This window comes from Ursus arctos, unplaced genomic scaffold (genome assembly GCF_023065955.2).
Source record: "Ursus arctos isolate Adak ecotype North America unplaced genomic scaffold, UrsArc2.0 scaffold_36, whole genome shotgun sequence".
In the NCBI taxonomy this organism is placed as follows: Eukaryota; Metazoa; Chordata; class Mammalia; order Carnivora; family Ursidae; genus Ursus; species Ursus arctos.
The window spans coordinates 16264548-16287214 of record NW_026623050.1 but is presented as its reverse complement, the minus strand read 5'-3'; the positions used below and the strand labels follow the sequence as shown (position 1 = coordinate 16287214).

At 36.2% G+C, this 22667-nt stretch overlaps 1 protein-coding gene across 3 annotated transcripts in view; it reads left to right on the top strand.

The window, feature by feature from the left end:
* SPPL2A (signal peptide peptidase like 2A) overlaps nucleotides 1–22667 on the top strand; it is a 59116-nt gene that overhangs the window by 13755 nt on the left and 22694 nt on the right. The window contains exons 2-12 of one of the 3 annotated variants that reach the window (XM_044390968.3): nucleotides 1372–1487; nucleotides 1794–1976; nucleotides 2643–2732; nucleotides 3206–3339; nucleotides 13165–13316; nucleotides 16147–16243; nucleotides 16888–16989; nucleotides 17939–18020; nucleotides 18562–18636; nucleotides 22189–22245; nucleotides 22440–22493. In XM_044390968.3, coding sequence (XP_044246903.1) covers nucleotides 1437–1487; nucleotides 1794–1976; nucleotides 2643–2732; nucleotides 3206–3339; nucleotides 13165–13316; nucleotides 16147–16243; nucleotides 16888–16989; nucleotides 17939–18020; nucleotides 18562–18636; nucleotides 22189–22245; nucleotides 22440–22493 — 1077 coding nt within the window. In that variant the 5' untranslated portion in view covers nucleotides 1372–1436. Of the gene's footprint in view, nucleotides 1–1367; nucleotides 1488–1793; nucleotides 1977–2642; nucleotides 2733–3205; nucleotides 3340–13164; nucleotides 13317–16146; nucleotides 16244–16887; nucleotides 16990–17938; nucleotides 18021–18561; nucleotides 18637–22188; nucleotides 22246–22439; nucleotides 22494–22667 lie in introns of all 3 variants that reach the window. The other 2 variants (XM_048219159.2, XM_026518470.4) reach the window with 2 other exon arrangements.

Genomic DNA, 22667 nt, shown 5'->3' with positions numbered 1-22667 from the left:
TTGAAGAAGACCATATAGTTGTAGGTACATTTCTGGGTTTTCTGTTTTATTCCATTGATCTGTGTGTCTGTTTTTGTGCCAGTACCATACTGTATTGATGACTGTAGCTTTGTAATAGAGCTTGAAGTCCAGAATTGTGATGCATTCAGCTTTGCTTTCCTTTTTCAAGATTGCTTTGACAATTCAGGATCTTTTGTGGTTCCATTACAAATTTTAGGATTGTTTGTTCTAGCTCTGTGAAAAATGCTGGTGGTATTTTGATAGGGATTACACTGATTCTGTAGATTGCTTTGGGTAGTATAGACATTTTAACAATATTTGTTCTTCCAACCCACAAGCATGGAATGTTTTTCCATATCTTTGTGTCCTCTTCAATTTCTTTCATAAGTGTTCTATAGTTTTCAGCATGCAGATGTTTTACCTCTTTGGTTAGGTTTATTCCTAGGTATCTTATGGGTTTTGGTGCAATTCTGAATGGGATTGATTCCTTGATTTCTCTTTCTGCTGCTTCATTATTGGTGTGTAGAAAGACAATAGATAGGGCTCCTGGGTGGCTCAGTTGGTCAGGCATCTGCCTTCAACTCAGATCATGATCCCAGGGTCCTGGGATCGAGTTCTGCATCAGACTCCTTGCTCAGCGGGGAGCCTCCTTCTCCCTCTCCTCCCTCTCTGTCTGCCTGCTGCTCCCCTTGCTTGTGCTCACTCTCTCAATAAATAAATAAAATCTTAAAAAGCGCAACAGATTTCTGTACATTAATTTTGTATCCTGTGACTTTACTGAATTCATGTATCAGTTCTAGCAATTTTTGATGGGGTCTTTTAGGTTTTCTACATAGATTATTATGTCATCTGCAAATAGTGAAAGTTTGACTTCTTCCTTGCCAATATGGATGCCTTTAATTTCGTCTTTGCTGCCTGATTACTGAGGCTAGGACTTCCGGTACTATTTTAAATAACAATGGTGAGAGTGGACCTGCAAGACAAATTGAGGGGTTTCAAGTGCATTTTCTCTTATGCTACATAAACAGTGAAGTAATAACTCATAAGAGATTGGGAAGGAAAGTTTCAGGGTGTGAAGGGAGTATTGAAGTTATCACATAGCAACAATCCTCTGTGGGATATAGCTCTTATAACAAAGGCCATAATTGTGGCCCCATAAGAAAGTGACTTGTTTTCCTTAAAAGAATGTGTTCTGGGTGAATGTGTATAATTTCAATATTTCCTCGAACAAGAAGAAATAAATTCATTGGAAGACCTTCCCTCTTCAGGAAGTGTGGTCAAACCTATATATAAATAGCAGTATTAAAATCCTTAGTTATTGGCAAACCAAATTATTGCCAGTGTGAAAATTATTGTTTGTGTCCTAGACAGCTGCTCAGGAAGGAATCCTGCATGCATCTGGAAATGGCAGACCTTTACCATCTAAGGACTACTGCATGCTATATAACCCTCATTGGACGGCTCTTCCGAATACCCTAGAAAATGCAGTAAGTAAATCACAGTTACTATTCATTTGTGATCATAATATTATTGAAAGGTGAGAATGAGTGATTATTGTGTTTTAGTGTGTGAACTAGTTGTAATATATGATGATCAATAAACTATTTTCTTGTTTTTATCTCTGTGGGAAAAACAAGTTAGGGAATTTTAAAATACTTCCCTGAAAGCCTGGTTGTCATAAAATATTTCTAATTTAAAAGAACCTGGTATTAAACCAATATTGGTACTCTGTCACTGAATGCATTTTTGTGAACTACGATGTTTATTATGTTAAAGACATTTCTTCTTTCCAGACTTCCATCAGTTTGATGAATCTGACTGCCACACCACTCTGCAACCTCTCTGATATTCCACCTGATGGAATAAAGAGCAAAGCAGTTGTAGTACAGTGGGGAACCTGCCATATTCTTGAAAAAGCCAGAGTTGCACAAACAGGAGGTGCTGAAGCATTGTTGGTTGCCAATAACAGTGTCCTAGTAAGTTTTAAAACTTTAATAACTTTTGAGCTCACGATACACATCAAGTTTCACAAGTATTGAACTATCTTTTTGGTGTGTAGTTTAGGGGCTGAGTTTCGAATAATCTGATGGAAGGGTTCTTTTAAAATTAACATTCTGGGAGTGCCTGGGTGGCTCAGTCAGTTAAGCATCTGACTCTTGATCTAAGCTCAGGTCTCAATCTCAGGGTGGTGAGTTCAAGCCCTGCATTGGGCTCCATGCTGGGCCTGGAGCCTATTTAAAAATCATAATAATAAAAATTTTAAAATAAGTAAAATGAAAATTCTGGCTGTGATAGGCATTTAATTGGAAAACTTTGTAATTTCTTTTCTGTTCCTACAGTGTGGACAAGACCTTGTTAGAAACAAGTATGTGTGTGTAAATTTAATTAAACTTCAGCGTAATATGCACACACACACATACACACATATATGTATGATATACCTGTATGTAAGTCAGTTTAAGTTTATGCTAAAAGGATTCCAGATTGCAAACTCTTACTATAATATCAAGAAAGAACATAGGAAACTTTGTTTTGTAATTTTTAAAAAGATATAATACTTACATTTAAAGGAATAATTTTTATTTTATTCTGTAAATATATTAGTAGCTCATGAGTTTTCATAATATTTTTTTTTCTTTTAGTTTCCTCCCTCAGGGAACAAATCTGAATTTCATGATGTGAAAATACTGATTGCATTTATAAGCCGCAAAGACTTTATAGATATGAAGCAGGTGAGTTAGTAATTACATACTATACAAAGTTTATACATGGTATAATTCTTTACTTTTAACCACTGATATTTAATTTAAATTATATATGCTCCATTTGCTAACAAGAAGGTATAAAGGCCTATCAGGTCTTTGTTTGAGAAGAGTTCACCTCTCAGTGAGCACAAGGTGTTTCCAAGCCCTGACTTTAGAAAGGATATTTATTTGTTTTGACTTCTCTAACAGTTCTGTGTTATATCGTTTATCTTACCCTTAAATCCCTGAACAGGATGTGACTGTGAAACACTGAACTTTCAAGATTTAAAAAACCAAAGCATAGCCTCATAATTCTGACAAGAGAATACATCATGTTGTCAAACACAATTCTAGTGTTCTTGACTCCATAGTATCCGTTGCAGAGTGAAATTGGAATATTGCTGCCATACACTGGAAGAGAAAGAAAAGTAATTCTGTTCTTTTGTTATTTTGTCTTTCAGACTCTTGGGGATAACATTACTGTGAAAATGTATTCTCCATCGTGGCCTAACTTTGACTATACTATGGTGGTTATTTTTGTAATTGCTGTGTTCACTGTGGCATTAGGAGGATACTGGAGTGGACTTATAGAATTGTAAGTTTAATTAAACTTCAGTGTTTTTGTGATAAATGGCTAAAAATTATTGTTTGATACTCAGTTTAATCATGTACCAACATTTAAAATTTACCTGACCTCAGAATGTAGTGCTATTAAGATCAGATTGCAGGTTTAGCCTCCTGTAGGTCATTAAACTTTCCACTGAGGAGGGAGTTACGGCTTCCTCTAACTCTCCTGCTGGTAGGCTAGCATTGAAATTACATCAGAGACTTTTTAAAATTGTTTAATTATCTCTCCCAGAAAAGATGAAGATACTTGGTGTCTTTATGGGCCTATTTATTTGGATTGGAAGAAAATAAGCAAGAGAAGGTGGGGCAGGGGGTGTCAGCTCCTCCTGAGAGCAGTCATTACAGTGTGACCTCATCGTTCTGTTTAATGCTTCAGGAATTCTGAGGCTATGCAGCATGTTCATATTTTAATTTAAATATAAGAATTCCAAATCTACATAAAATTTAGATTTCCCTGTTTAGTAACAACAACAACCTAAAACAGGTCTTCTTACAGTTATATACCTTCGGCTCTGGATGAAAGCAGGCAAGAGTGTTTGAAAGGATCAGTTCATATTTGTAACTCTGAATTCAAAAATGTGCTCATAACATATTTGATGCATTAAGGACAATATATTCATCTTATGGATCGATCTGTAGGTTTCGTTAAAAAGGGCTTATTTGCAACTAAATGAAGTTAAGCTTACTTGTACTTCCTTAAAATACTAAAATTTGACTCATGTCAAGAGAAAAAATCTTAGGGTTTAACAAGTGTAGGTTTTTAGAGTATTGAGCTTTAAATATTTTCCATATTTGGGAAACATGTTCCAACATATATATCCGTCATATATTTTCATGTGAGTAAGCATTGTTTTCATTATTAATCTTTGTAAAGCCTAGCATGTAAGAGTCCAAGGTCATTTTCTAATTATTTGGTGAAACTTTGTAAATAATTCCCCAAAGCTACTGATTGATTGAAAATGTTTTCCCATTTAATATAGATTCTCACTGTACTTCTATGTATATTGTAAATTATTTATGTAAATTGTTACTTCTCTAGAGCAGTGCTTTTCAAACTGTAATGTGCCTACAAACTGTCTTGAGATCTCATTAAAATGAAGATTTAGATTTAGTAGACTTGGGATGGGGGCTAAGATTCCATGTTTTAAAGAAGCTCCCAAGTGATTTTGCTGGCCCACAGACCACACTTTGAGTTAGCAAGGCAAGCTTTGTACACATGTCAGGGCAAGCTCCTCCTCAAGAAAATTGGAAATGGGAGAGGACTACATACAAGCTTTTTTATTCATAAAACACGGTGAGGGACAAAAACGGAGAATTTGTTACCTTCATAGCCAGGTTGGGAGAGAAGGAGTTCTTTACCTGCAAGATTATGGATTTTTTTTATTTTTATTTTTATTTCAGTATTGTTAACACATAGTGTTATATTGGTTTTAGGTGTACAGTACAATTCAATGCATTACTTACTGGTCACCAAGATAAATGTACTCTTAATCCCCTTTATTTTGCCCATCCCTGCACCTTCCTCCCCTTTGGCAACCACCAGTTTGCTTTCTGTATTTACAAGCCTGTTTTTTTGTTTTTCTTTCTGTTTTTTTGTTTTTTTTTACTTTGTTCATTTGTTTCTTTAAATTTTATGTATGAGTGAAATTATATGGTATCTGTCTTACTCTGACTTATTTAACATTATACTCTCTAGGTCCATCCATATTGTTGCAAATGGCAATATCTCATTCATTTTTAGGGCTAAGTAATATCCTATCCAATTGTGTGTGTGTGTGTGTGTGTGTGTATATATATATGTGTGTGTGTGTATATAAACAATCCTATCCAATTGTGTGTATATATATAAATATATATATATACACACCACTTCTTTTTTATCCATTCATCTATGGGTGGAAACTGGGGTAGATTGCTTCTGTATCTTGGCTAGTGTGAATAATGCTGTAATAGACACTTTTCAAATAGCTGTTTTCATTTTCTTTGGGTAAATACCCAGTACTGGAATTTCTGGATCATATGGTAATTCTATTTTTAATTTTTTAAAAAGATTTTATTTATTTATTTATTTATTTATTTATTTGAGAGCAAGTGCAAGAGAGAGGGAAAGCGCAAGCACTTGCCAGGGTAGGGTGGTGGGGTAAGGGCCCTGTGTCGATCCCAGGACACCGAGATCATGACTTGAGCTAAAGGCAGATGCTTAACCGGCTGAGCCACCCAAGCACCCCCCTATTTTTTAATTTTTTGAGGAACCTCCATATTATTTTCCACAGTGGTTGCAACAATTTGCATGTCCACCAGTAGTGCACAAGTGTTCCTTTTTTCCACATCCCTACCAAACTTGATATTTCTTGTCTTTTGATCTAACCCTTCTGACAGATGTAACATTTTGAGTTTATTTTTGTGTATGGTGTGAAAACATGTCCCGGTTTCGTTCTTTTGCATGGAGCTGTCCTTTTCTTTTTAGCACCATTCATTGACGAGACTTTTTCTCATTGCATACTCTTGCCTCCTTTGTCGAAGATTAATTGACCGTATAATCGTGGGTTTATTTCTGGGCTCTATTCTGTTGATCTGTGTGTCCTCTTTTGTGCCAGTACCATACTGTTTTGATTACTGCAGTTTTATAGTATATCTTCAAAGTTAGAATTATGGTATCTTCAGTTTTGTTCCACTTTTTTCGAGATTGCTTTGTCTAATCCGAGTCTTTTGTGATTCCGTACAAATTTTAGGATTGTTTGTTCTAGTTCTGTGAAAAATGTTGGTGATATTTTGATAGGAATTACACTAAATCTAAATTGCTTTGGGTGGTATAGACATTTTAACAATATTTGTTCTTCTAGTCCATGAGCACAGAATATCTTTCCAGTTGTTTGTGTTGTCCTCAATTTCTTTTATCAGTGTTACTTTATAGTTTTCAGAGTATAGGTCTTTGACCTTTTTGGTTAAGTATATTCCCAGGTATTTTATTACTTTCGGTATAATTGTAAATGGAATTGTTTTCTTAATTTCTCTTTCTGCTACTTCATTTTTTGAAAAGATTTTATTGAGAGACAGGGTGCATGGAGAGAAGCAGAGAGGGAGAGAGAGGAACAAGCAGACTCCACGCTGAGCATGGAGCCTGATGGGATGCCCGATCTCAAGACCCTGAGACCATGACCTGAGCCAAAACCAAGTGTTGGATGCTTAACTGACCGAGCCATCCAGGCATCCCTCTGCTCCTTCATTATTAGTGTATGGAAATGCAACCGATTTCTGTAAATTGATTTTGTATCTTGTGACCTTACTGAATTCATTTATCAGTTCTAGTAGTTTTTCGGTGGAGTCTTTAGGGTTTCTTATATATAGTATCGTGTCATCTGCAAATAGTGAAAATTTTACTTCTTCCTTACCAATTTGAATACCTTTTACTACTGTTTCTTGTGTGATTGCTGTGGCTAGGACTTCCAGTACTGTGTTGAATAAAAATAGTGAGAGTGAACATCCTTGTCTTGTTCTTGACCTTAGGGGAAAAGCTCTCAGTTTTTCACCATTGAGAATGATATATATAGCCTTTATTATGTTGAGGTATGTTCCCTCTAAACCTACCTTGCTGAGAGTTTTTATCACGAATGGATGTTGTACTTTGTCCAATGCTTTTTCTGTGTCTATTGAAATGATCATATGGTTCTTATCCTTTTTCTTATTGATGTGATGTATCATGTTGATTGATTTGCAAATATTAAACCACCCTTGCATCCTGGAAAGAAATCTCACTTGATCGTGGTGAATGATTTTTTAAAAATGTATTGTTGGATTTGGTTTGCTAATATTTTGTTAAGGACTTTTGCATCTGTGTTCATCAGAGATAGTGGCCTGTGGTTCTCTTTTTTTATAGTGTCTTTATCTGGTTTTGGTATCAGGGTCATGTTGGCCTCATAGGATGAATTTGGAAGCTTTCCTTCCTCTTCTATTTTTTGGAATACTTGGAGAAGAATAGGTATTAACTCATCTTTAAATGTTTGGTAGAATTCACCTATGAAGGCTTCTGGTCCTGGACTTTAGTTTTTTGGGAGTTTTTTGATTACTGATTCAATTTCATTGCTGGTAATCAGTCTGTTTAAATTTTCTATTCCTGATTCAGTTTTGGAAGGTTATATGTTTCTAGGAATTTATCAATTTCTTGGTTGTCCAATTCGTTGCCGTAAAATTTTTTATAATATTCTCTTACAATCTTTTGTATTTCTGTGGTGTTGGTTGTTATTTTTCCTCTTTCATTTGTGATTTTGTTTGAGTTCTCTTTTTTATGGGTCTGACTAAAGGTTTACCAATTTTGTTGGTCTTTCCAAAGAACCAGCCCCTGGTTTCTTTGTTCTGTTCTATTGGGATTTTTTTTGTTTGTTTGTGTTTCCTTTATTTCTGTTCTGATCTTTATTATTTCCTTCCTTCTGCTGGTTTTTGGTTTGTTTCTTCTTTTCCTAGCTTCTTTAGGTGTAAGGTTGTTTATTTGAGATCTTTCCTCTTCTTGAGGTAGGCCTGTATTACTATAAACTGCCTTCATAAAACAACTTTTGATGCATCCCAAAGATTTTGGACCATTTGTTTTCATTTTCATTTGTTTCCATGTAATTTTTGATTTCTTCTTTGATTTCTTAGATGACCCACTCGTTTGGTACCATGTTCTTTAACCTCCATGTTATTTGTGGTGTTTCCAAATTTTCTCTTGTGGTTGATTTCCAGTTTCATAGCATTGTGCTCAGAAAAGATGCGTGGTATGACTTCGATCTTTTTTAATTTATTGAGACTTGTGGCCTAATATGTGATCTATTCTGGAGAATGTTCCATGTGCACTTGAAAAGAATGTGTATTCTGCTGTTTTAGGATGGAATGTTCTGAATATATCTGTTAAATCCATCTGGTTCAGTGCATCATTCAGAGCCACCGTTTCCTTGTTGATTTCCTGTTTGGATGATCTGTCCTATGATGTAAGTGGGGTGTTAAAGTCCCCTGCTATTATTGTATTACTATCACCTATTTATGTTTGTTGTTAACTATTTTATGTATTTGGGTGCTTCCATGTTGGGTGCATAAATATGTACAATTGTTACAGCTTATTGTTGGATTGTCCGCCTTATCGTAATATAATGTCCTTCTTTGTCTCTTGTTACAGTCTTTAAAAGTGTAATTTGTCCAATATAAATATTGCTACCCTGCCTTTCTTTTCATATGCATTTGCATGATAAATGCTTTGTCTTCCCTTTACTTTCAATCTGCATGTGTCTTTAGGTCTGAAATGAGTCTCTTGTTAGGCAGCGTATAGATGGGTCTTGTTTTTTTTAATCCGTTCTGTCACCCTGTGTCTTTTGATTGGAGCATTTCATCCATTTACATTCAAAGTAATTATCGATAGATAGTACTTAATGTCATTTTGTTACTTGTTTTATTTTTGTTGTTTTTGTAATTCTTCTATGTTTCTTCTCTTGCTGTCTTGTCTCATAGTTAGTTGGCTTTCTTTAGTGATATACTGGGATTCCTTTCTCTTTATATTTTGCATATGTTTACTGGTTTTTGACTTGTGGTTACCATTGGGTTTGTATATAACATCTGCATATAACAGTCTATATTGAATTGATGGTTACTTAAGTTTGAACTCATTCTTTACTCCTCTCCCCACTTCCCATGGTTTAGGTATGTCGTGTCATACATTACACCTTTTTATTTTGTGAATCTCTCGACTGATACATATATATGTATCAGTACTTGTACTGTTTTTGTGCTTCCTACTTCCTACATATACATATATATGTATCAGTATTTGTACTGTTTTTGTGCTTCCTACTTTTCTTATTCCTGCTTATGGTCTTTTCTTTCCACTCAAAGAGTCCCCTTTAACATTTCTTGTAGAACAGGTTTAGTGGTGATGAATTCTTTTTTTTAATAATAATATTTTTTTATTATGTTAGTCACCATACAGTACATCCCTAGTTTTTGACGTAAAGTTCCGTGATTCATTAGTTGCGTATAACACCCAGTGCACCATGCAATACGTGCCCTCCTTACTACCCATCACCAGCCTATCCCATTCCCCCACCCCCCTCCCCTCTGAAGCCCTCAGTTTGTTTCCCAGAGTCCATAGTCTCTCATGTTTCATTCCCCGCTAGTGGTGATGAATTCTTTTAACCTTTGTTAGTCTGGGAACTTCTTTGTCTCTCCTTCTATTCTGAATGATGATCTTGCTGGACAGAGTATTCTTGGCTTTTTTCCTTTCAGTATTCTGAATATATCATGCCACCCGTTTCTGGCCTGCAGAGTTTCTGTTGAAAAATCAGCTGATAACCTTAAGGGGTTTTCCTTGTATGTAACTGTTTTCTCTTACTGCTTTTAAAATTCTCTTTCAAGATTATGGAGGTTAAAATTGTGGTAAAACAACAAAAAAAAGTAGAGGTGGCTGATTGTAAAGGTAGGATAAAGATAGAACTAAGTGTGGGGATGGTTGGGGAGGTGTGTATATATCATACAAAAAAGAGAATATGAATCAGTGACAAAAAGGAAGAAGTTCTGTAAGAAGAAGAATGATTAAGAACATAAGCAGGATTTGCAACAAAATGGATGGACTTTGAAAGCACTGTGCTAAATGAAATAAGTCAGACAGAGAAAGACAAATACTCTATAATGTCACTGATACGTAGTTGACAAACAGAAAAGGAACTCAAAGATACAGAGAGTCAGATTGGTGGTTGCCAGAGGCAGGGAGTAAGGGTGGGTGAAATAGGTAAAGTTTGTGAAAAGGTACAAACTTCTGGTTATAAAATAAGTAACTCTTGGGGATATAATGTACAGCATGGTGACTAGAGCTGATAAGACTGTAGTATGTATTTGGAATTTTCTAAGAGAGTAGATTTTTTTTTATAATAATATTTTTTTATTATGTTAATCACCATACAGTACATCCCCGGTTTCCGATGTAAAGTTCGATGATTCATTAGTTGCGTATAACACCCAGTGCACCATGCAATACGTGCCCTCCTTACTACCCATCACCAGCCTATCCCATTCCCCCACACCCCTCCCCTCTGAAGCCCTCAGTTTGTTTCCCAGAGTCCATAGTCTCTCATGCTTCATTCCCCCTTCTGTTTACCCCCCCCTTTCTTTATCCCTTTCTTCCCCTACCGATCTTCCTACTTCTTATGTTCCATAGATGAGAGAAACCATATGATAACTGTCTTTCTCTGCTTGACTTCTTTCACTTAGCATTATCTCCTCCAGTGCCGTCCATGTTGCAGCAAATGTTGAAAAATCGTTCTTTCTGATGGCTGAGTAATATTCCATTGTATATATGGACCACAGCTTCTTAATCCAGTCATCTGTTGAAGGGCATCTCGGCTCCTTCCATGATTTAGCTATTGTGGACAATGCTGCTATGAACATTGGGGTGCATATGGCCCTTCTTTCTAAGAGAGTAGATCTTAACGGTTCTCATCACAAGAAAAAAAAAAGTGTTTAACTGTGTTGATGGATGTTAACTCTACTGATTGTGACCGTTTTGTTATACAAATCCTGAATCACTATGTTGTATACCTGAAACTAATGTTATATGTCAATTAGATCTTAATTTTAAACAACAAAGATAAGTACTATCATTTAGCAAGTAGAGAGAGTTAAATTAAAAGAGAAGTGGAGAGGGGCACCTGGGTGGCACAGCGGTTAAGCGTCTGCCTTCGGCTCAGGGCGTGATCCCGGCGTTCTGGGATCGAGCCCCACATCAGGCTCCTCCGCTATGAGCCTGCGTCTTCCTCTCCCACTCCCTCTGCTTGTGTTCCCTCTCTTGCTGGCTGTCTCTCTCTGTCAAATAAATAAATAAAATCTTTAAAAAAAAAAAAAAAAAAAAGAAGTGGAGAGAGAGGGGCGGCTGGGTAGTTCAGTCGGTTGAACATCCAACTCTTGGTTTCGGCTCAGGTCATGATCTCAGGAGTCTGAGATCTCTCTCTCTCTCTAATAAATAAATAAAATCTTTTAAAAAGAGAAGGGAAAAGAGAATAAGGCTTAGGAAAGGGAAAATTTGGCAGAACCAGAACTCATAACTCAGAATTACCCTGTCAAATAAAAGATATACTTTATGCAAAAGGGAAAGGTGTCTTGGTTCCATAGAAAACTTTTTAGTAGAGAGTTAAAGTCTTATTATAATGAAATCATTGGTCCTCAAGCTTCATAAACTCAAGATAGCATGAAAGAAAGCTTAGCTTCCCATTTTATGTGGCTCTTGAGCTGATTAGGAGTATAATGTTTTAAAAAGATGAATTATAGTACTTTATGTGATAGAAATCTGGTACATTTCCTTTCCAAAAATTGCCTGTGCTTTTTCCTTTGCCAGATTTTTTTCCTTTATTTATTTTTTAAAAGTTTTTATTTATTTAAATGTGAGAGCACGAGGGAGCACAAGCAGGGGAAGCAGCAGAGAGAGAGGGAGAAGCAGGGGGAGCAGCAGAGGGAGAGGGAGAAACAGGCTGAGAGCAGGGACCCTGACCTGGGCTCAATCCCAGTACCCTGTGATCATGACCTGAGCCAAAGGCAGATACATAACCAGCTGAGCCTCCCCAGGCACCCTTATATTTTCCTTTAAAGCATTCTACCTGGAGAACTGGTATACTAAATAAGAATATATAAATCTTTCATTACGACATGTGTGAATATATAAATTTTTCACTATAATAAAAATAGCTTTAAATGTATCTGTTTGCAATGACAGATACCAAAAGTTGGGGCCTTTTCCCACTCAGATATTAGTTTCATTGATACTTCTATATAATATTCTGTCACCCAGCTCTGCAGTTGCTGGATTGTGCTAGTGTGACTGTCCCCAAACCCTCTCCATGCTCTTTTCCCAGGCAGCCTCCCCAGAGTCACAGGTGCTTAATATAGTGACCATCCCAATTAACAATTTTCTAATAAGAAAGTGGTGTGTTGGTATATAAGCAGTCTGGCAAACGTACAATTTGACAGAAATAAACTTTTTTAACCTAAAGTTTGTATTAAGCCCAGACCTGATGAGAAAGGTCACGGTTTGTGCCAAGGGAATGAGAGTTTTGTAGATCAGAGTGGAAGGGACTGGAGGTGGAAGAGTATGTAGTAGGTTCCATGTAGCTGGGAGGAGACCATAAGATGACAGAACAGAGACTGCTCAACAAAGGACACTACTGACTCTTTCCTCTTCAACTTTTATCTCTGCCTCTTATTAACTGTGTGATTAGCAGGGGTTGTTGAGAGAATTAAAAACAGTATTTTGCTATCTTAACTCAAGGTAGGACAAAGCTATGTCTCGAACTTCCTTTGAATCCTTCATAATACACTGATGAGCACAGAACAGGCACAGTAAGTACTTAGTTGAATGAAAGAATTTTGTGTTTACATTTAAGAGAAGCTAATTTTAGAAGTACTTTGCTCTCTGTAAGTTGGTAATAAGTGTGTAAAAAGAAACTGGTTATCCTCTGAAATTTATTACATCAATATGGTTTGCAAATTAGATTATAGAAACATACAGACATTAATTTATTTATATGATAAATATCATCTGTTCCAACAATTTCACTTCCAGAAAAAAAACGCCATTTCAAGTTAGTGGTTAATAACAGGTCATCTCTGGAGGGTAGAATTATAGGGACCTTTTACTTTCTAGGTTATTTTCTGTTTGGCGTGCTGTTTTTTAAAGTATATTACTTTGTAGCCAGAAACAAATTTAAGTTGGTATTAGAGATAGATTTTAAAAATAACTGTACTTGGCAGAGATTTGCTGAAGTTCCTGTGTATGTTTATACAGGGAGAGCATGAAGGCAGTGACAAACACTGAAGACAGAGAAATGAGGAAAAAGAAGGAAGAATATTTAACTTTTAGTCCTCTAACGGTTGTAATATTTGTGGTCGTGTGCTGTGTTATGATGGTCTTACTTTATTTCTTCTACAAATGGTTGGGTAAGAAGTCATATTTTATATTTGCTACTTTTGGCCTGCAAGTTTTGTATTTACTTCACTAGATTTAAAATATATACCCAGAAAGCTTAAACAAATAATTTAAAAGTGATGTTAACTTTCTAAACTGTCAGAAGTGTTAGATCCCCAGCACTCTGGGATAATAAATATTCATATTAAAAATATCCTATCTTTGAGATAAGAAGACTTCTTGATGGATGACTTGAAAGAATTGCTGTGGCCCCTACGTTTCCATCTCTGCAGATGAAGCTGGAGAGCCCCATATCTAAGCAGCAGACTAAGGACTTCTTGGTGACCATATTTAGTTCCACGAAATAGAAGATTATTCAAATTACTAATTTATTGCCTCTGCTTACCCCCAAAGTGTGCTTTGTTCTTTTGTCAGTGTGCAAATCAAGATGTATTGCTCAAATTTTGTTTTACTTGTGTAGACAGTCAAGATCGTACTACATCTAAAGACAAGTACTTGCCTGTGGTCTAAGTAATAATGGGTACTTTTCCTTTAAGAAGGTAGAGGTAGGAACTGTAAGGGCTTGCCCATCCCCTTTCCGGTCCTGTTAGTGGTCTGAAAGAAGGGAAATTTGCCATCTCTGGTCAATGCACAGCACAAAGAGGAAGGGACCAAGGAAGAGGGAAGTGTCTCTGGTAAGAATTAGCAAAAACCCTTTGTAGAAATCACCACAGGCTACAATGCTTATTTGGAGAACATTAGCATGATTTTCTGGAGTAGAAAACTGATGCACTCAGGTTAGTTTCAGCTTATTGTCCAGTTTCTCCTGTCCTGCGGCAGCATTAAAAACTAGACCTATGATATATATTTCCAATTAGTAAAAAGAATTATTTAAATGTCACTCATATTTCAATCTGTTGCTGGGAGAGTAGATACTAGGATAGTTATTTGTATTACGTTGTCATTGTGCAGCTAATTCTTCTGATTTAATACTTAGCCTTCAGTTGTTTGTGTGTGACCCTCAGTCAATTAATTAGTGGTCTTTGATAGAAAAAAGAGATTCCTCTATCCTACCCTAAAGCATGTTTTCATTTTTGGTGAAAAATTTCCTTAAACTTACCGGTATTGGAAAAGTTGACCGTGCTTATAAATGTATTTTTTTATGTAGGAGGAACATCTTTAAACTTCATGGTTATCCTGGGTCATGGGAGTTAATTACGACCCTTACAAAATCTTATGTGATATTGCAAGATTTAATGTACCTCCAAATGGTTCATAATGGCTAAAGTTGCTGCCATTTTTAATATATGAAATATATCAAATTGCTAAGGTTCCCCTTACCATTTTATGTTAAGTCATGCTCAAGAAAGTAACTGAAGATGGTTATATTAACCAGATGCTTTCTCATGCCTAATCATTTTCCTAGTATATTATGACATTGCATGAAATACCTAAAACTCTGTTAGGGTCTCACGAACATGCTTTCTACCTACGTTTTAAAACTTGGGTTGGCGACCTTTGGTGGATGACTTACGAAACATAACTTGGCAGTCTTTGACTGTCTTTCTTTTACTGCTCACATTACCCTATGTAGCTAGTAATAACAAATAATAACAAGGGACTAAAAAAGGTAATTTGTCCAAGTTCACCAATTAGAAGGTGGCCAACAGTTAAAAACAAGGATATCAGAAAATTTTTGGATGGTATCTGTGTTTCTGAAAAACGAACAGTTCTGCAGACTCATGAATAAGATCTAAGTTGTCCAGCTACAGAAATAGCAAAATGCCGGATCATTCTTCAGACTTTCCTGTGACATTTTAAAGATGTAATAAAAGCCGTGTTGATTTTAAAAAGAAGAAGAAAGAAAGTAGCTATCCCTGATTTACTGTCTCTGGATTACTCTCTCTTTCTCACCTATGGAACAGTTCTGATTTTCTGAAATTTAGTGGAATTTGAAAAATTCAGGTAAAATTTGCATTTCCATTGTGAAATTTTGAGAAAGTTAAGAAAATGAATATTTTATTTTAGAGTACAATAATTTCTCCCCCTTTTTAAGAATAAGGAGCTCAGATATAATTTTAAATAATTTTCAAAAAAAGTATAGCTTATATAGAAAAATATTTGTGAATTTTAACTACCTTAGTTTCATATCATAGCAGAGTGGTTTGTTTAAATGGATTTGGTTTTACTGCCGGTCAAATAATTAAAGATAATTTCCACCAAAGGAAAATGTAAATAGCATGGTTAACGTCTAAGATGGATGTCAGTTCTCATCCCTAAGCTGCATTTTTAAAAACATTTCTCCTGTTTCCTTAATGTGTCCATTCCTTACATTTTAATTACTTACAAGTGTCCACAACTCACTTCATAGACCTCTTTTTTTTTTTATTTGACAGAAAGACAGCCAGAGAGAGAGGGAACACAAGCAGGGGGGGTTGGGAGAGGAAGAAGGAGGCTCCCAGTGGAGGAGCCTGATGTGGGGCTCGATCCCAGGACTCTGGGATCACACCCTGAGCCGGAGGTGGACGCTTAACAACTGAGCCACCCAGGTGCCCCCATAGACCTCTTTAACAGACATGTTAGTTTGAATCATTAAATGTTAGAAAGTCTAGAGCCAGCTTCAGCCCTTGAGCAATCCTACCAATGTGTAATGGAACTAAAACAACACAGAAAATACCCACTTTTCAATAAAACTGAAGATCTAAATATTTTCAGCTTAGTAACCAATTCAAATTATAATACGGTCACTGCATTGAAAGTATCACAATGCAGTAAGAAAGCTAGATTAATATTGCTTGTATAACTATTTTCTAATCATATTTCCTTCTGTTCTCGTATAATTTAGTGTCTTTTTTTTTCTAGTTTATGTTATGATAGCAATTTTCTGCATAGCGTCAGCAATGAGTCTGTACAACTGTCTTGCTGCACTCATTCGTAAGATACCGTGTGGACGATGCACGTATGTATCTCGCGGGGAATTCTATAATGTTGGTATTTATAATTTAAAACAATACAGGGAAAAGTAGGAGTGGTATTTTAAACCTGTGCAAGCCAATATACATGTGGCTATTAAAATTTAAATATATTAAATAAATTTAAAAATTCAGTTCCTCAGTCTCATTAGCTACATTTCAAATGCTAAATAACCACATGTAGCTAGTGGCTACTGTACTGGGCAGCAGAGGTGTTAGAACGTGTTCATCATGGACAGTTCTATTTATCTACAACTGGTAAATATTTTTGAGGTATCATTTGTTGTAATTAAATTAGGACTTTTTTTTTTTTAAGATTTTATTTATTTATTCGACAGAGATAGAGACAGCCAGCGAGAGAGGGAACACAAGTAGGGGGAGTGGGAGAGGAAGAAGCAGGCTCATAGCGGAGGAGCCTGATGTGGGGCTCGATCCCAGAACGCCGGGATCACGCCCTGAGCCGAAGGCAGACGCTTAACCGCTGTGCCACACAGGCGCCCCTAAATTAGGACTTTTAAATTGATATTTTAGTAGCTTTCTTGTGACTGTGGTTAACATTTGTCATTTCTCATGTTTAAGTGAACATTGTATTTCATCTACAGAGTAAACCTGTTTCCATCTATTTTTTTAGGATTATGTTTCGTGGCAAAAGCATTGAAGTGAGACTTCTTTTTCTCTCTGGACTATGCATAGCAGTAGCTGTTGTTTGGGCCGTATTTAGAAATGAAGATAGGTATGAGCACTCAGTGTATTTGCTTTTAGATTAAGGATGCATGATTTTATATCTTGCTTGGTAATTATGCATTATGATTATTATGGATTTCTTTTTGCTTTTATCCCAGAACACCGTAGTCTTGAAATAAGCTAAATAAGTACTTAAATAAGCAGATCTTGTGCTAATGGATTCAAGGTCATATAGACAAGAAAATAAGTATTATGATTTAAACGTCTAAGCTGAAATAGGCTTCAAAAATATACTTAATAATGATACAGCCACACAATGAAGTACAGTGCGGCTGTAAACAATGAAGAAGTCCTCTGTGAATTGATATGCAGTGATTTCCAGAATGTATTTTAAGTGAAAAAAGACCATAAAGAGTATGCTACCTTTTATGTAAGAAAGGAAATATAAGGAAATATACAACTCTCTGTCCATTTGCCAAAAAAAAAATGTTTACCTTTTTAATGGTTTATTAATAAAATTATTAAAGCCCAGAACCACTTGTAGCCTAAAATTTGTAAGCAAAGTTTATACAGTTTTAGGCAGCTTCAGTTGATAATTATGCATATCAGTTCCTGGTAGATTATGTTACATAGTTCTCATTTCCTTTAGATTCCAACTATCTGGATATATGTTAACACCAATATCCTTTGTTATGAGCTACCTTTCTAAAAGAAACATATATAAGTTCAAGGAGTAAAGAGAAGTACGTACTATATCCAATGAACGTTCTGAGGTAGCTTTTCAACTTTTCCGTAGTAGTCATGTTCATTATTCTACGAGGACAGCAAATTAATAAATATGGAGTATATGAGAAGTTTTTTGTCATTATACTTGCTGCTTAATAATCATATGGTCGAATCATAACAATTGAAGATACTACATTAGTGATCAATTTCTTTTGAAAATCCCATCTAAGAATAACTACATAAACCAATAGAGTAACTTCTTTTGATTTCAGGTGGGCTTGGATTTTACAAGATGTCTTGGGGATTGCTTTCTGTATGAATTTAATTAAAACACTGAAGTTACCCAACTTTAAGGTAAAGTATACTGCTTTGCTAGCTAAAATAATTTTTTCTTTTTAAAACAACTTTATTTGAGTATGATTTACATGTAGCAAAATGCACCCATCATAAGTGTATAATTTATTGAAGTTTTACACATGAATAACTTTATAGCCACCATCCCAATCAATTACAGATTTCTCATCTCTTCAAAAGCTCTGTCCTGCCCTTTAGCAGTCAGTCCTCCTAATCTCCAGCCGTAGCCAACCACTGATTTGCTAGCTAAAATATTTTTAATCATTTATATAATATGCCAAATACATAAAATCCTTACAGACAAAATATCAACGAAGAACATTTCTTTGATTTAGTGATTTTTTTTTTTAAAGACTGGGATAGAGAAGATAAAATTTTTAATGTGATTTGTAGAATAAAACTAGAAATAGTAATAACGGTTAAATGCCTTTAAAAAAAAGTGTTTAGATGTAATTTCACATGTTTATTTGTACTTGCAAAACAATATAATCTCCTAATTTACATGGAAGTTTGACCTTTAAATTTTTTCTTTTTTCAACAGTCATGTGTGATACTTCTAGGCCTTCTCCTCCTCTATGATGTGTTTTTTGTTTTCATAACACCATTCATCACAAAGGTATGATATTTTTGAAATCTGTGAGAAACATGCTAAAAGGAGAATCTTAAGCCTGCTCTTAGGTAACTGATTTTGCAGATGTTTACCATTAAGTGGGTACTAATTCTCTTTTGAAAATTGTCATTGAAGTTAGCTTTTTAATAGAGGATTTTTTTAAACCTTTAAGTCATTCCGCTAAATGAAAAGTGTCTCCTGGCTGATCATGAGAATATCTATAAATTTTCTTCCTATCCATTTTAAAGTAATTCTGATTATAAAACAATAAATGTTTGCTGTAAACGACATAAACAGCAAAAAGAATGAAAATGCGTCGTTGCTCCTTTCATTTCTGTACCCCTAGTTTGAGACTACGAAGGAGCTCCCCACTGGAAGTCTGGAGACCTGAAGTGTAGCTCTGTAACTTTGTTATCCTGACAAGTCACTCAGCATTTTGTGCTTCCGGTTCCTAATCCATTGTGTGAGGAAGTATTGCTAGCGTTCCAGGCTCCCTCTTCCATCAGTCGAATTCTCCGCGTGGAACTGACAGAATGCAGTCTAACCTTTCTATATCACAAAGGTCCCTTCTATCCAGCCTATGTATAGAGGCCAAGGTGGAGCTGGCCTCAGAAGAAACTAGACCCAGGGGCACATACTCTCCCTTTCTATTTCTTTCCATTTTGTTTGTGGTCCCAGACTGGCTTTTTCTATGACGTTAGACTCATAGCAGCTGACAGCTCCTCATTCATCTATCCCCGCCCCCACCACTAGCTCTTCCGTAAAATGGTGATGCTGTTCCCAGAATAAGGGAGAGGTGTTGGGTGAGTGTGGTAGTACTAAATGATTTGCCCAGTTTTTCTACTGGTCCCTATTTCTATCTCATGAGTATTTTATTGCTCAATTCTCCTGCTTTCTCCATTTTATGTTGAGTCTTCTTTTGATTCAGGATTTGATATTATAATCAGTGCATTTTTTTCCCCATTAGTTGTTTATCTCTTTCTTTAGCCCCTACCAAGTATGAAATCACTGTAAAACTGCACTTTCAATATTTGTTATAATGGCATAAACATGTGGCACAAAGATGTGCCCCATTGGGGAGCTAAAATGCAAGTAGATAGTTAATGTAGTTAACTGCCCCAAATTACAGCTAACCAGACCATTTTACTAGCATCTTTCCGTGCCTTAATGATGAGCCATTTGAGTCATTGACTTCATTGAGCCAAAGTAACCTTTTTGAAAGCGTAGAATTAGTATTATGGATTATAACAAAAAATATCAATTAATGAAAGCTTTCTATCTAAAGCCATCCCAGTTTATGTCAATTTATTTGGTTCAAAAAAATGTTGCTGTAAGTCACTCCAGAGGGGTCTCATAATGAACGTAAAGCATTCTCTGTACAAAACCCTTCTCTTAAGTCAGCAGGTAGTCATAGCGTATGGCCCATATAGTACACAGGGGCTGTAGATACGAACTGTAACTAAACCCTTTAAAAATGTTTTTCCATTCAGTTTTGTTTGTTTGTTTGTTTTGTAGAGGGAGAGAGGTCGGGGGAGGGACAGAGGGAGAGGGAGAGCAAGCGTCTTAAGCAGGCTCCATGCCCAGTGCTCAAGATCATGACCTGAGCGAAAATCGAGTCAGATGGTTAGCCGACTGAGGTACCCAGGCGCTCCTCCATTCATTTTTAACACTAGTATCACTTTATAAGTGTTAACTGTGTCTGCTTGCACACTATTTACATTCCTTACACATGAGAGTGTCAGAATTTAAAGATGTCTTTTAACAGCCTCTTTCTTTATTCTCTGCCTAGAGAATTTTTCATCTTTTTTTCCAGATTTGTTCCCAGTGACTAGGAATGTGATTTCTAGTAATCCGACCTGGTAGAAAAGATTAGACGTGCTCTCTGGAGTTCACTAGTGTAGATTTACTCTAACACCTTCTTCTCAGTCTGATTTGTTTGTTTGTATTAAGGCTATAGACCTTACTTTAGTAAGTAACTCAAAATGAAAATCAGATATGTAATATCTGATTTGGGGGTTTTTTTTTTACTCGAAATTTTAAGGATTAAACATTGGACGTTTTAAACATGTCTTTCAACTCTGGTGTTAGCAGAGTTTTAATGAGTAAGCAGAGGAGGTGGCCATAGGAGTACAGGCAATAAGAACCTGTCAGGGGCGCCTGGGTGGTTCAGTCAGTTAAGCTTCCAACTCTTGATTTCTGTCTTGGGTCATGATCTCAGGGTCATGAGATTGAGCCCGGTCTCGGGCTCCACACTGGGTGTGGAACCTGCTTGGGATTCTCTCTCCCTCTCTCTCTGCTCCCTGCCCCCCTCACTCTCTCTCTCTTTCTCTGTCTCTCTCTCTCTCTAAAAAAAAAAAAAAACCCAAAAAACAAAAACCTGTCTTCATTTTTGTTCCATCCGCCCCTGTAACTCGGTACAGTATATTGCAAATAGTGGTTACTCAGGTATCTTTGAATGTAGGAGAGGATGTCAGTGATAGCCTTCACTTAAGTGTTTTAAATAACAATTAGAAAATGAACCAAAATGAACTCTGTCTGGAAATTAAATCACATTATGGGAGTTTGCTGTAAGGAATTGTATTTAATATTAGTCTGTTTTCCTAAACTCCTGTGACTTAACCCTTCCGTAACCCAAAAGGTAACATGAGGGAAAGATTTCTGTAGCTAGAGATTATATCCTTCTTTCTACTCAGCTCAGATATCAGTGAAGTCCTCTTAGAAATACGAAAGTGATTTTTCCTATGCTCCCCACCCACATGGAAAATATTATAGTTACTTGATCAAATTCTTAAATTCAGCATTTATCTTCCCACTGCCTGTCTGATGATAAATTCATCATAGTGTGAAGCATAGACGGGCGATCGTGCAGTCTTCATTTGCTGCCTCAAAATCTTTCCCCCTTCACAACAGACGTGGCTGTCAGGAAGGAACTGTTAAGGGGCTCCTCCCCCAGCCCACATAAAAAGACCTTAGCGAGACACAGTGGATGAAATTCAGCTAAGGTTAATGTTTTGATTAGGACATAAAAAGCTGGCAGGGCTGAAACTGGGCAGGAGACAGGCTTGGGAGCTTCTCAAGTTCTTTAGGGCGGGGTCAAGTTTGGCTTCATTGTTATTATGGTGAGTAGCTAGGTCATCAGATGTATTGTTATTCAAATAAAGTTACCAATATTTATTACAAATCTAAATACAAAAGATTTTAGTATTTCTTATGTCTCTGTTCATTGTTATTGCTAAAAATGACTAAGGACACATCATATATCACATAATGTAACTACAAGCACTTAAAATTTATAGTCTATTAAAAATGCTAGCTATTCGTTGTCAGTACAGATCAGTGCCCAGAGCTTCACTCGAATAACCTGTGTGTGGTTTTTCTGCTAGTTTGTGATCATTGTTGAGCTCTAATGGAATGGAGCAATGTGCTTGGTGAATTTTGTTTTAGATGGCTCCAGTTTACTATAGGCCATTAGCCAGAGGGTCAAATCTTCTTAAATACTGGTAGATTGTTCTCTTTAAATGATTGGGCAATTTCTTTCATCTTCTTCCTCAATTTTAGAATGGCGAGAGTATCATGGTTGAACTTGCAGCTGGACCTTTTGGAAATAATGAAAAGGTAGGGATGGCAATTAAATAGAAATGGCTGCCAGTGTATATATGTGTGTCCAGTTAATAATTTTGCCTTCCTGTGTAATTCACTGGTCATGTAGTGCATGTTAAGGTATTGTAAAACTTTATTTCTCACAAAATATAGCCCTTTTATTAGTTATCTAAATTATTAAATACCTATTGACTTGGGTTTCATCCTAGAATGATGGAAACTTGGTGGAAGCCACTGCTCAACCCTCAGCTCCCCATGAGAAAGTAAGGATTGTATTTCAGATATGTTCATTGGACTTTAAATCATACCCTCTGAGACAAAACTCTTCTTTGGGGGAAAAAAAATCCAGATTTAAAAAAAAAAAAATCTGTTTCAAGGCCTGAGTCCTATCTTTGGTAAAAAGGAAAAAAAAAAAAAAAAGGTTAGATGCGGGGATA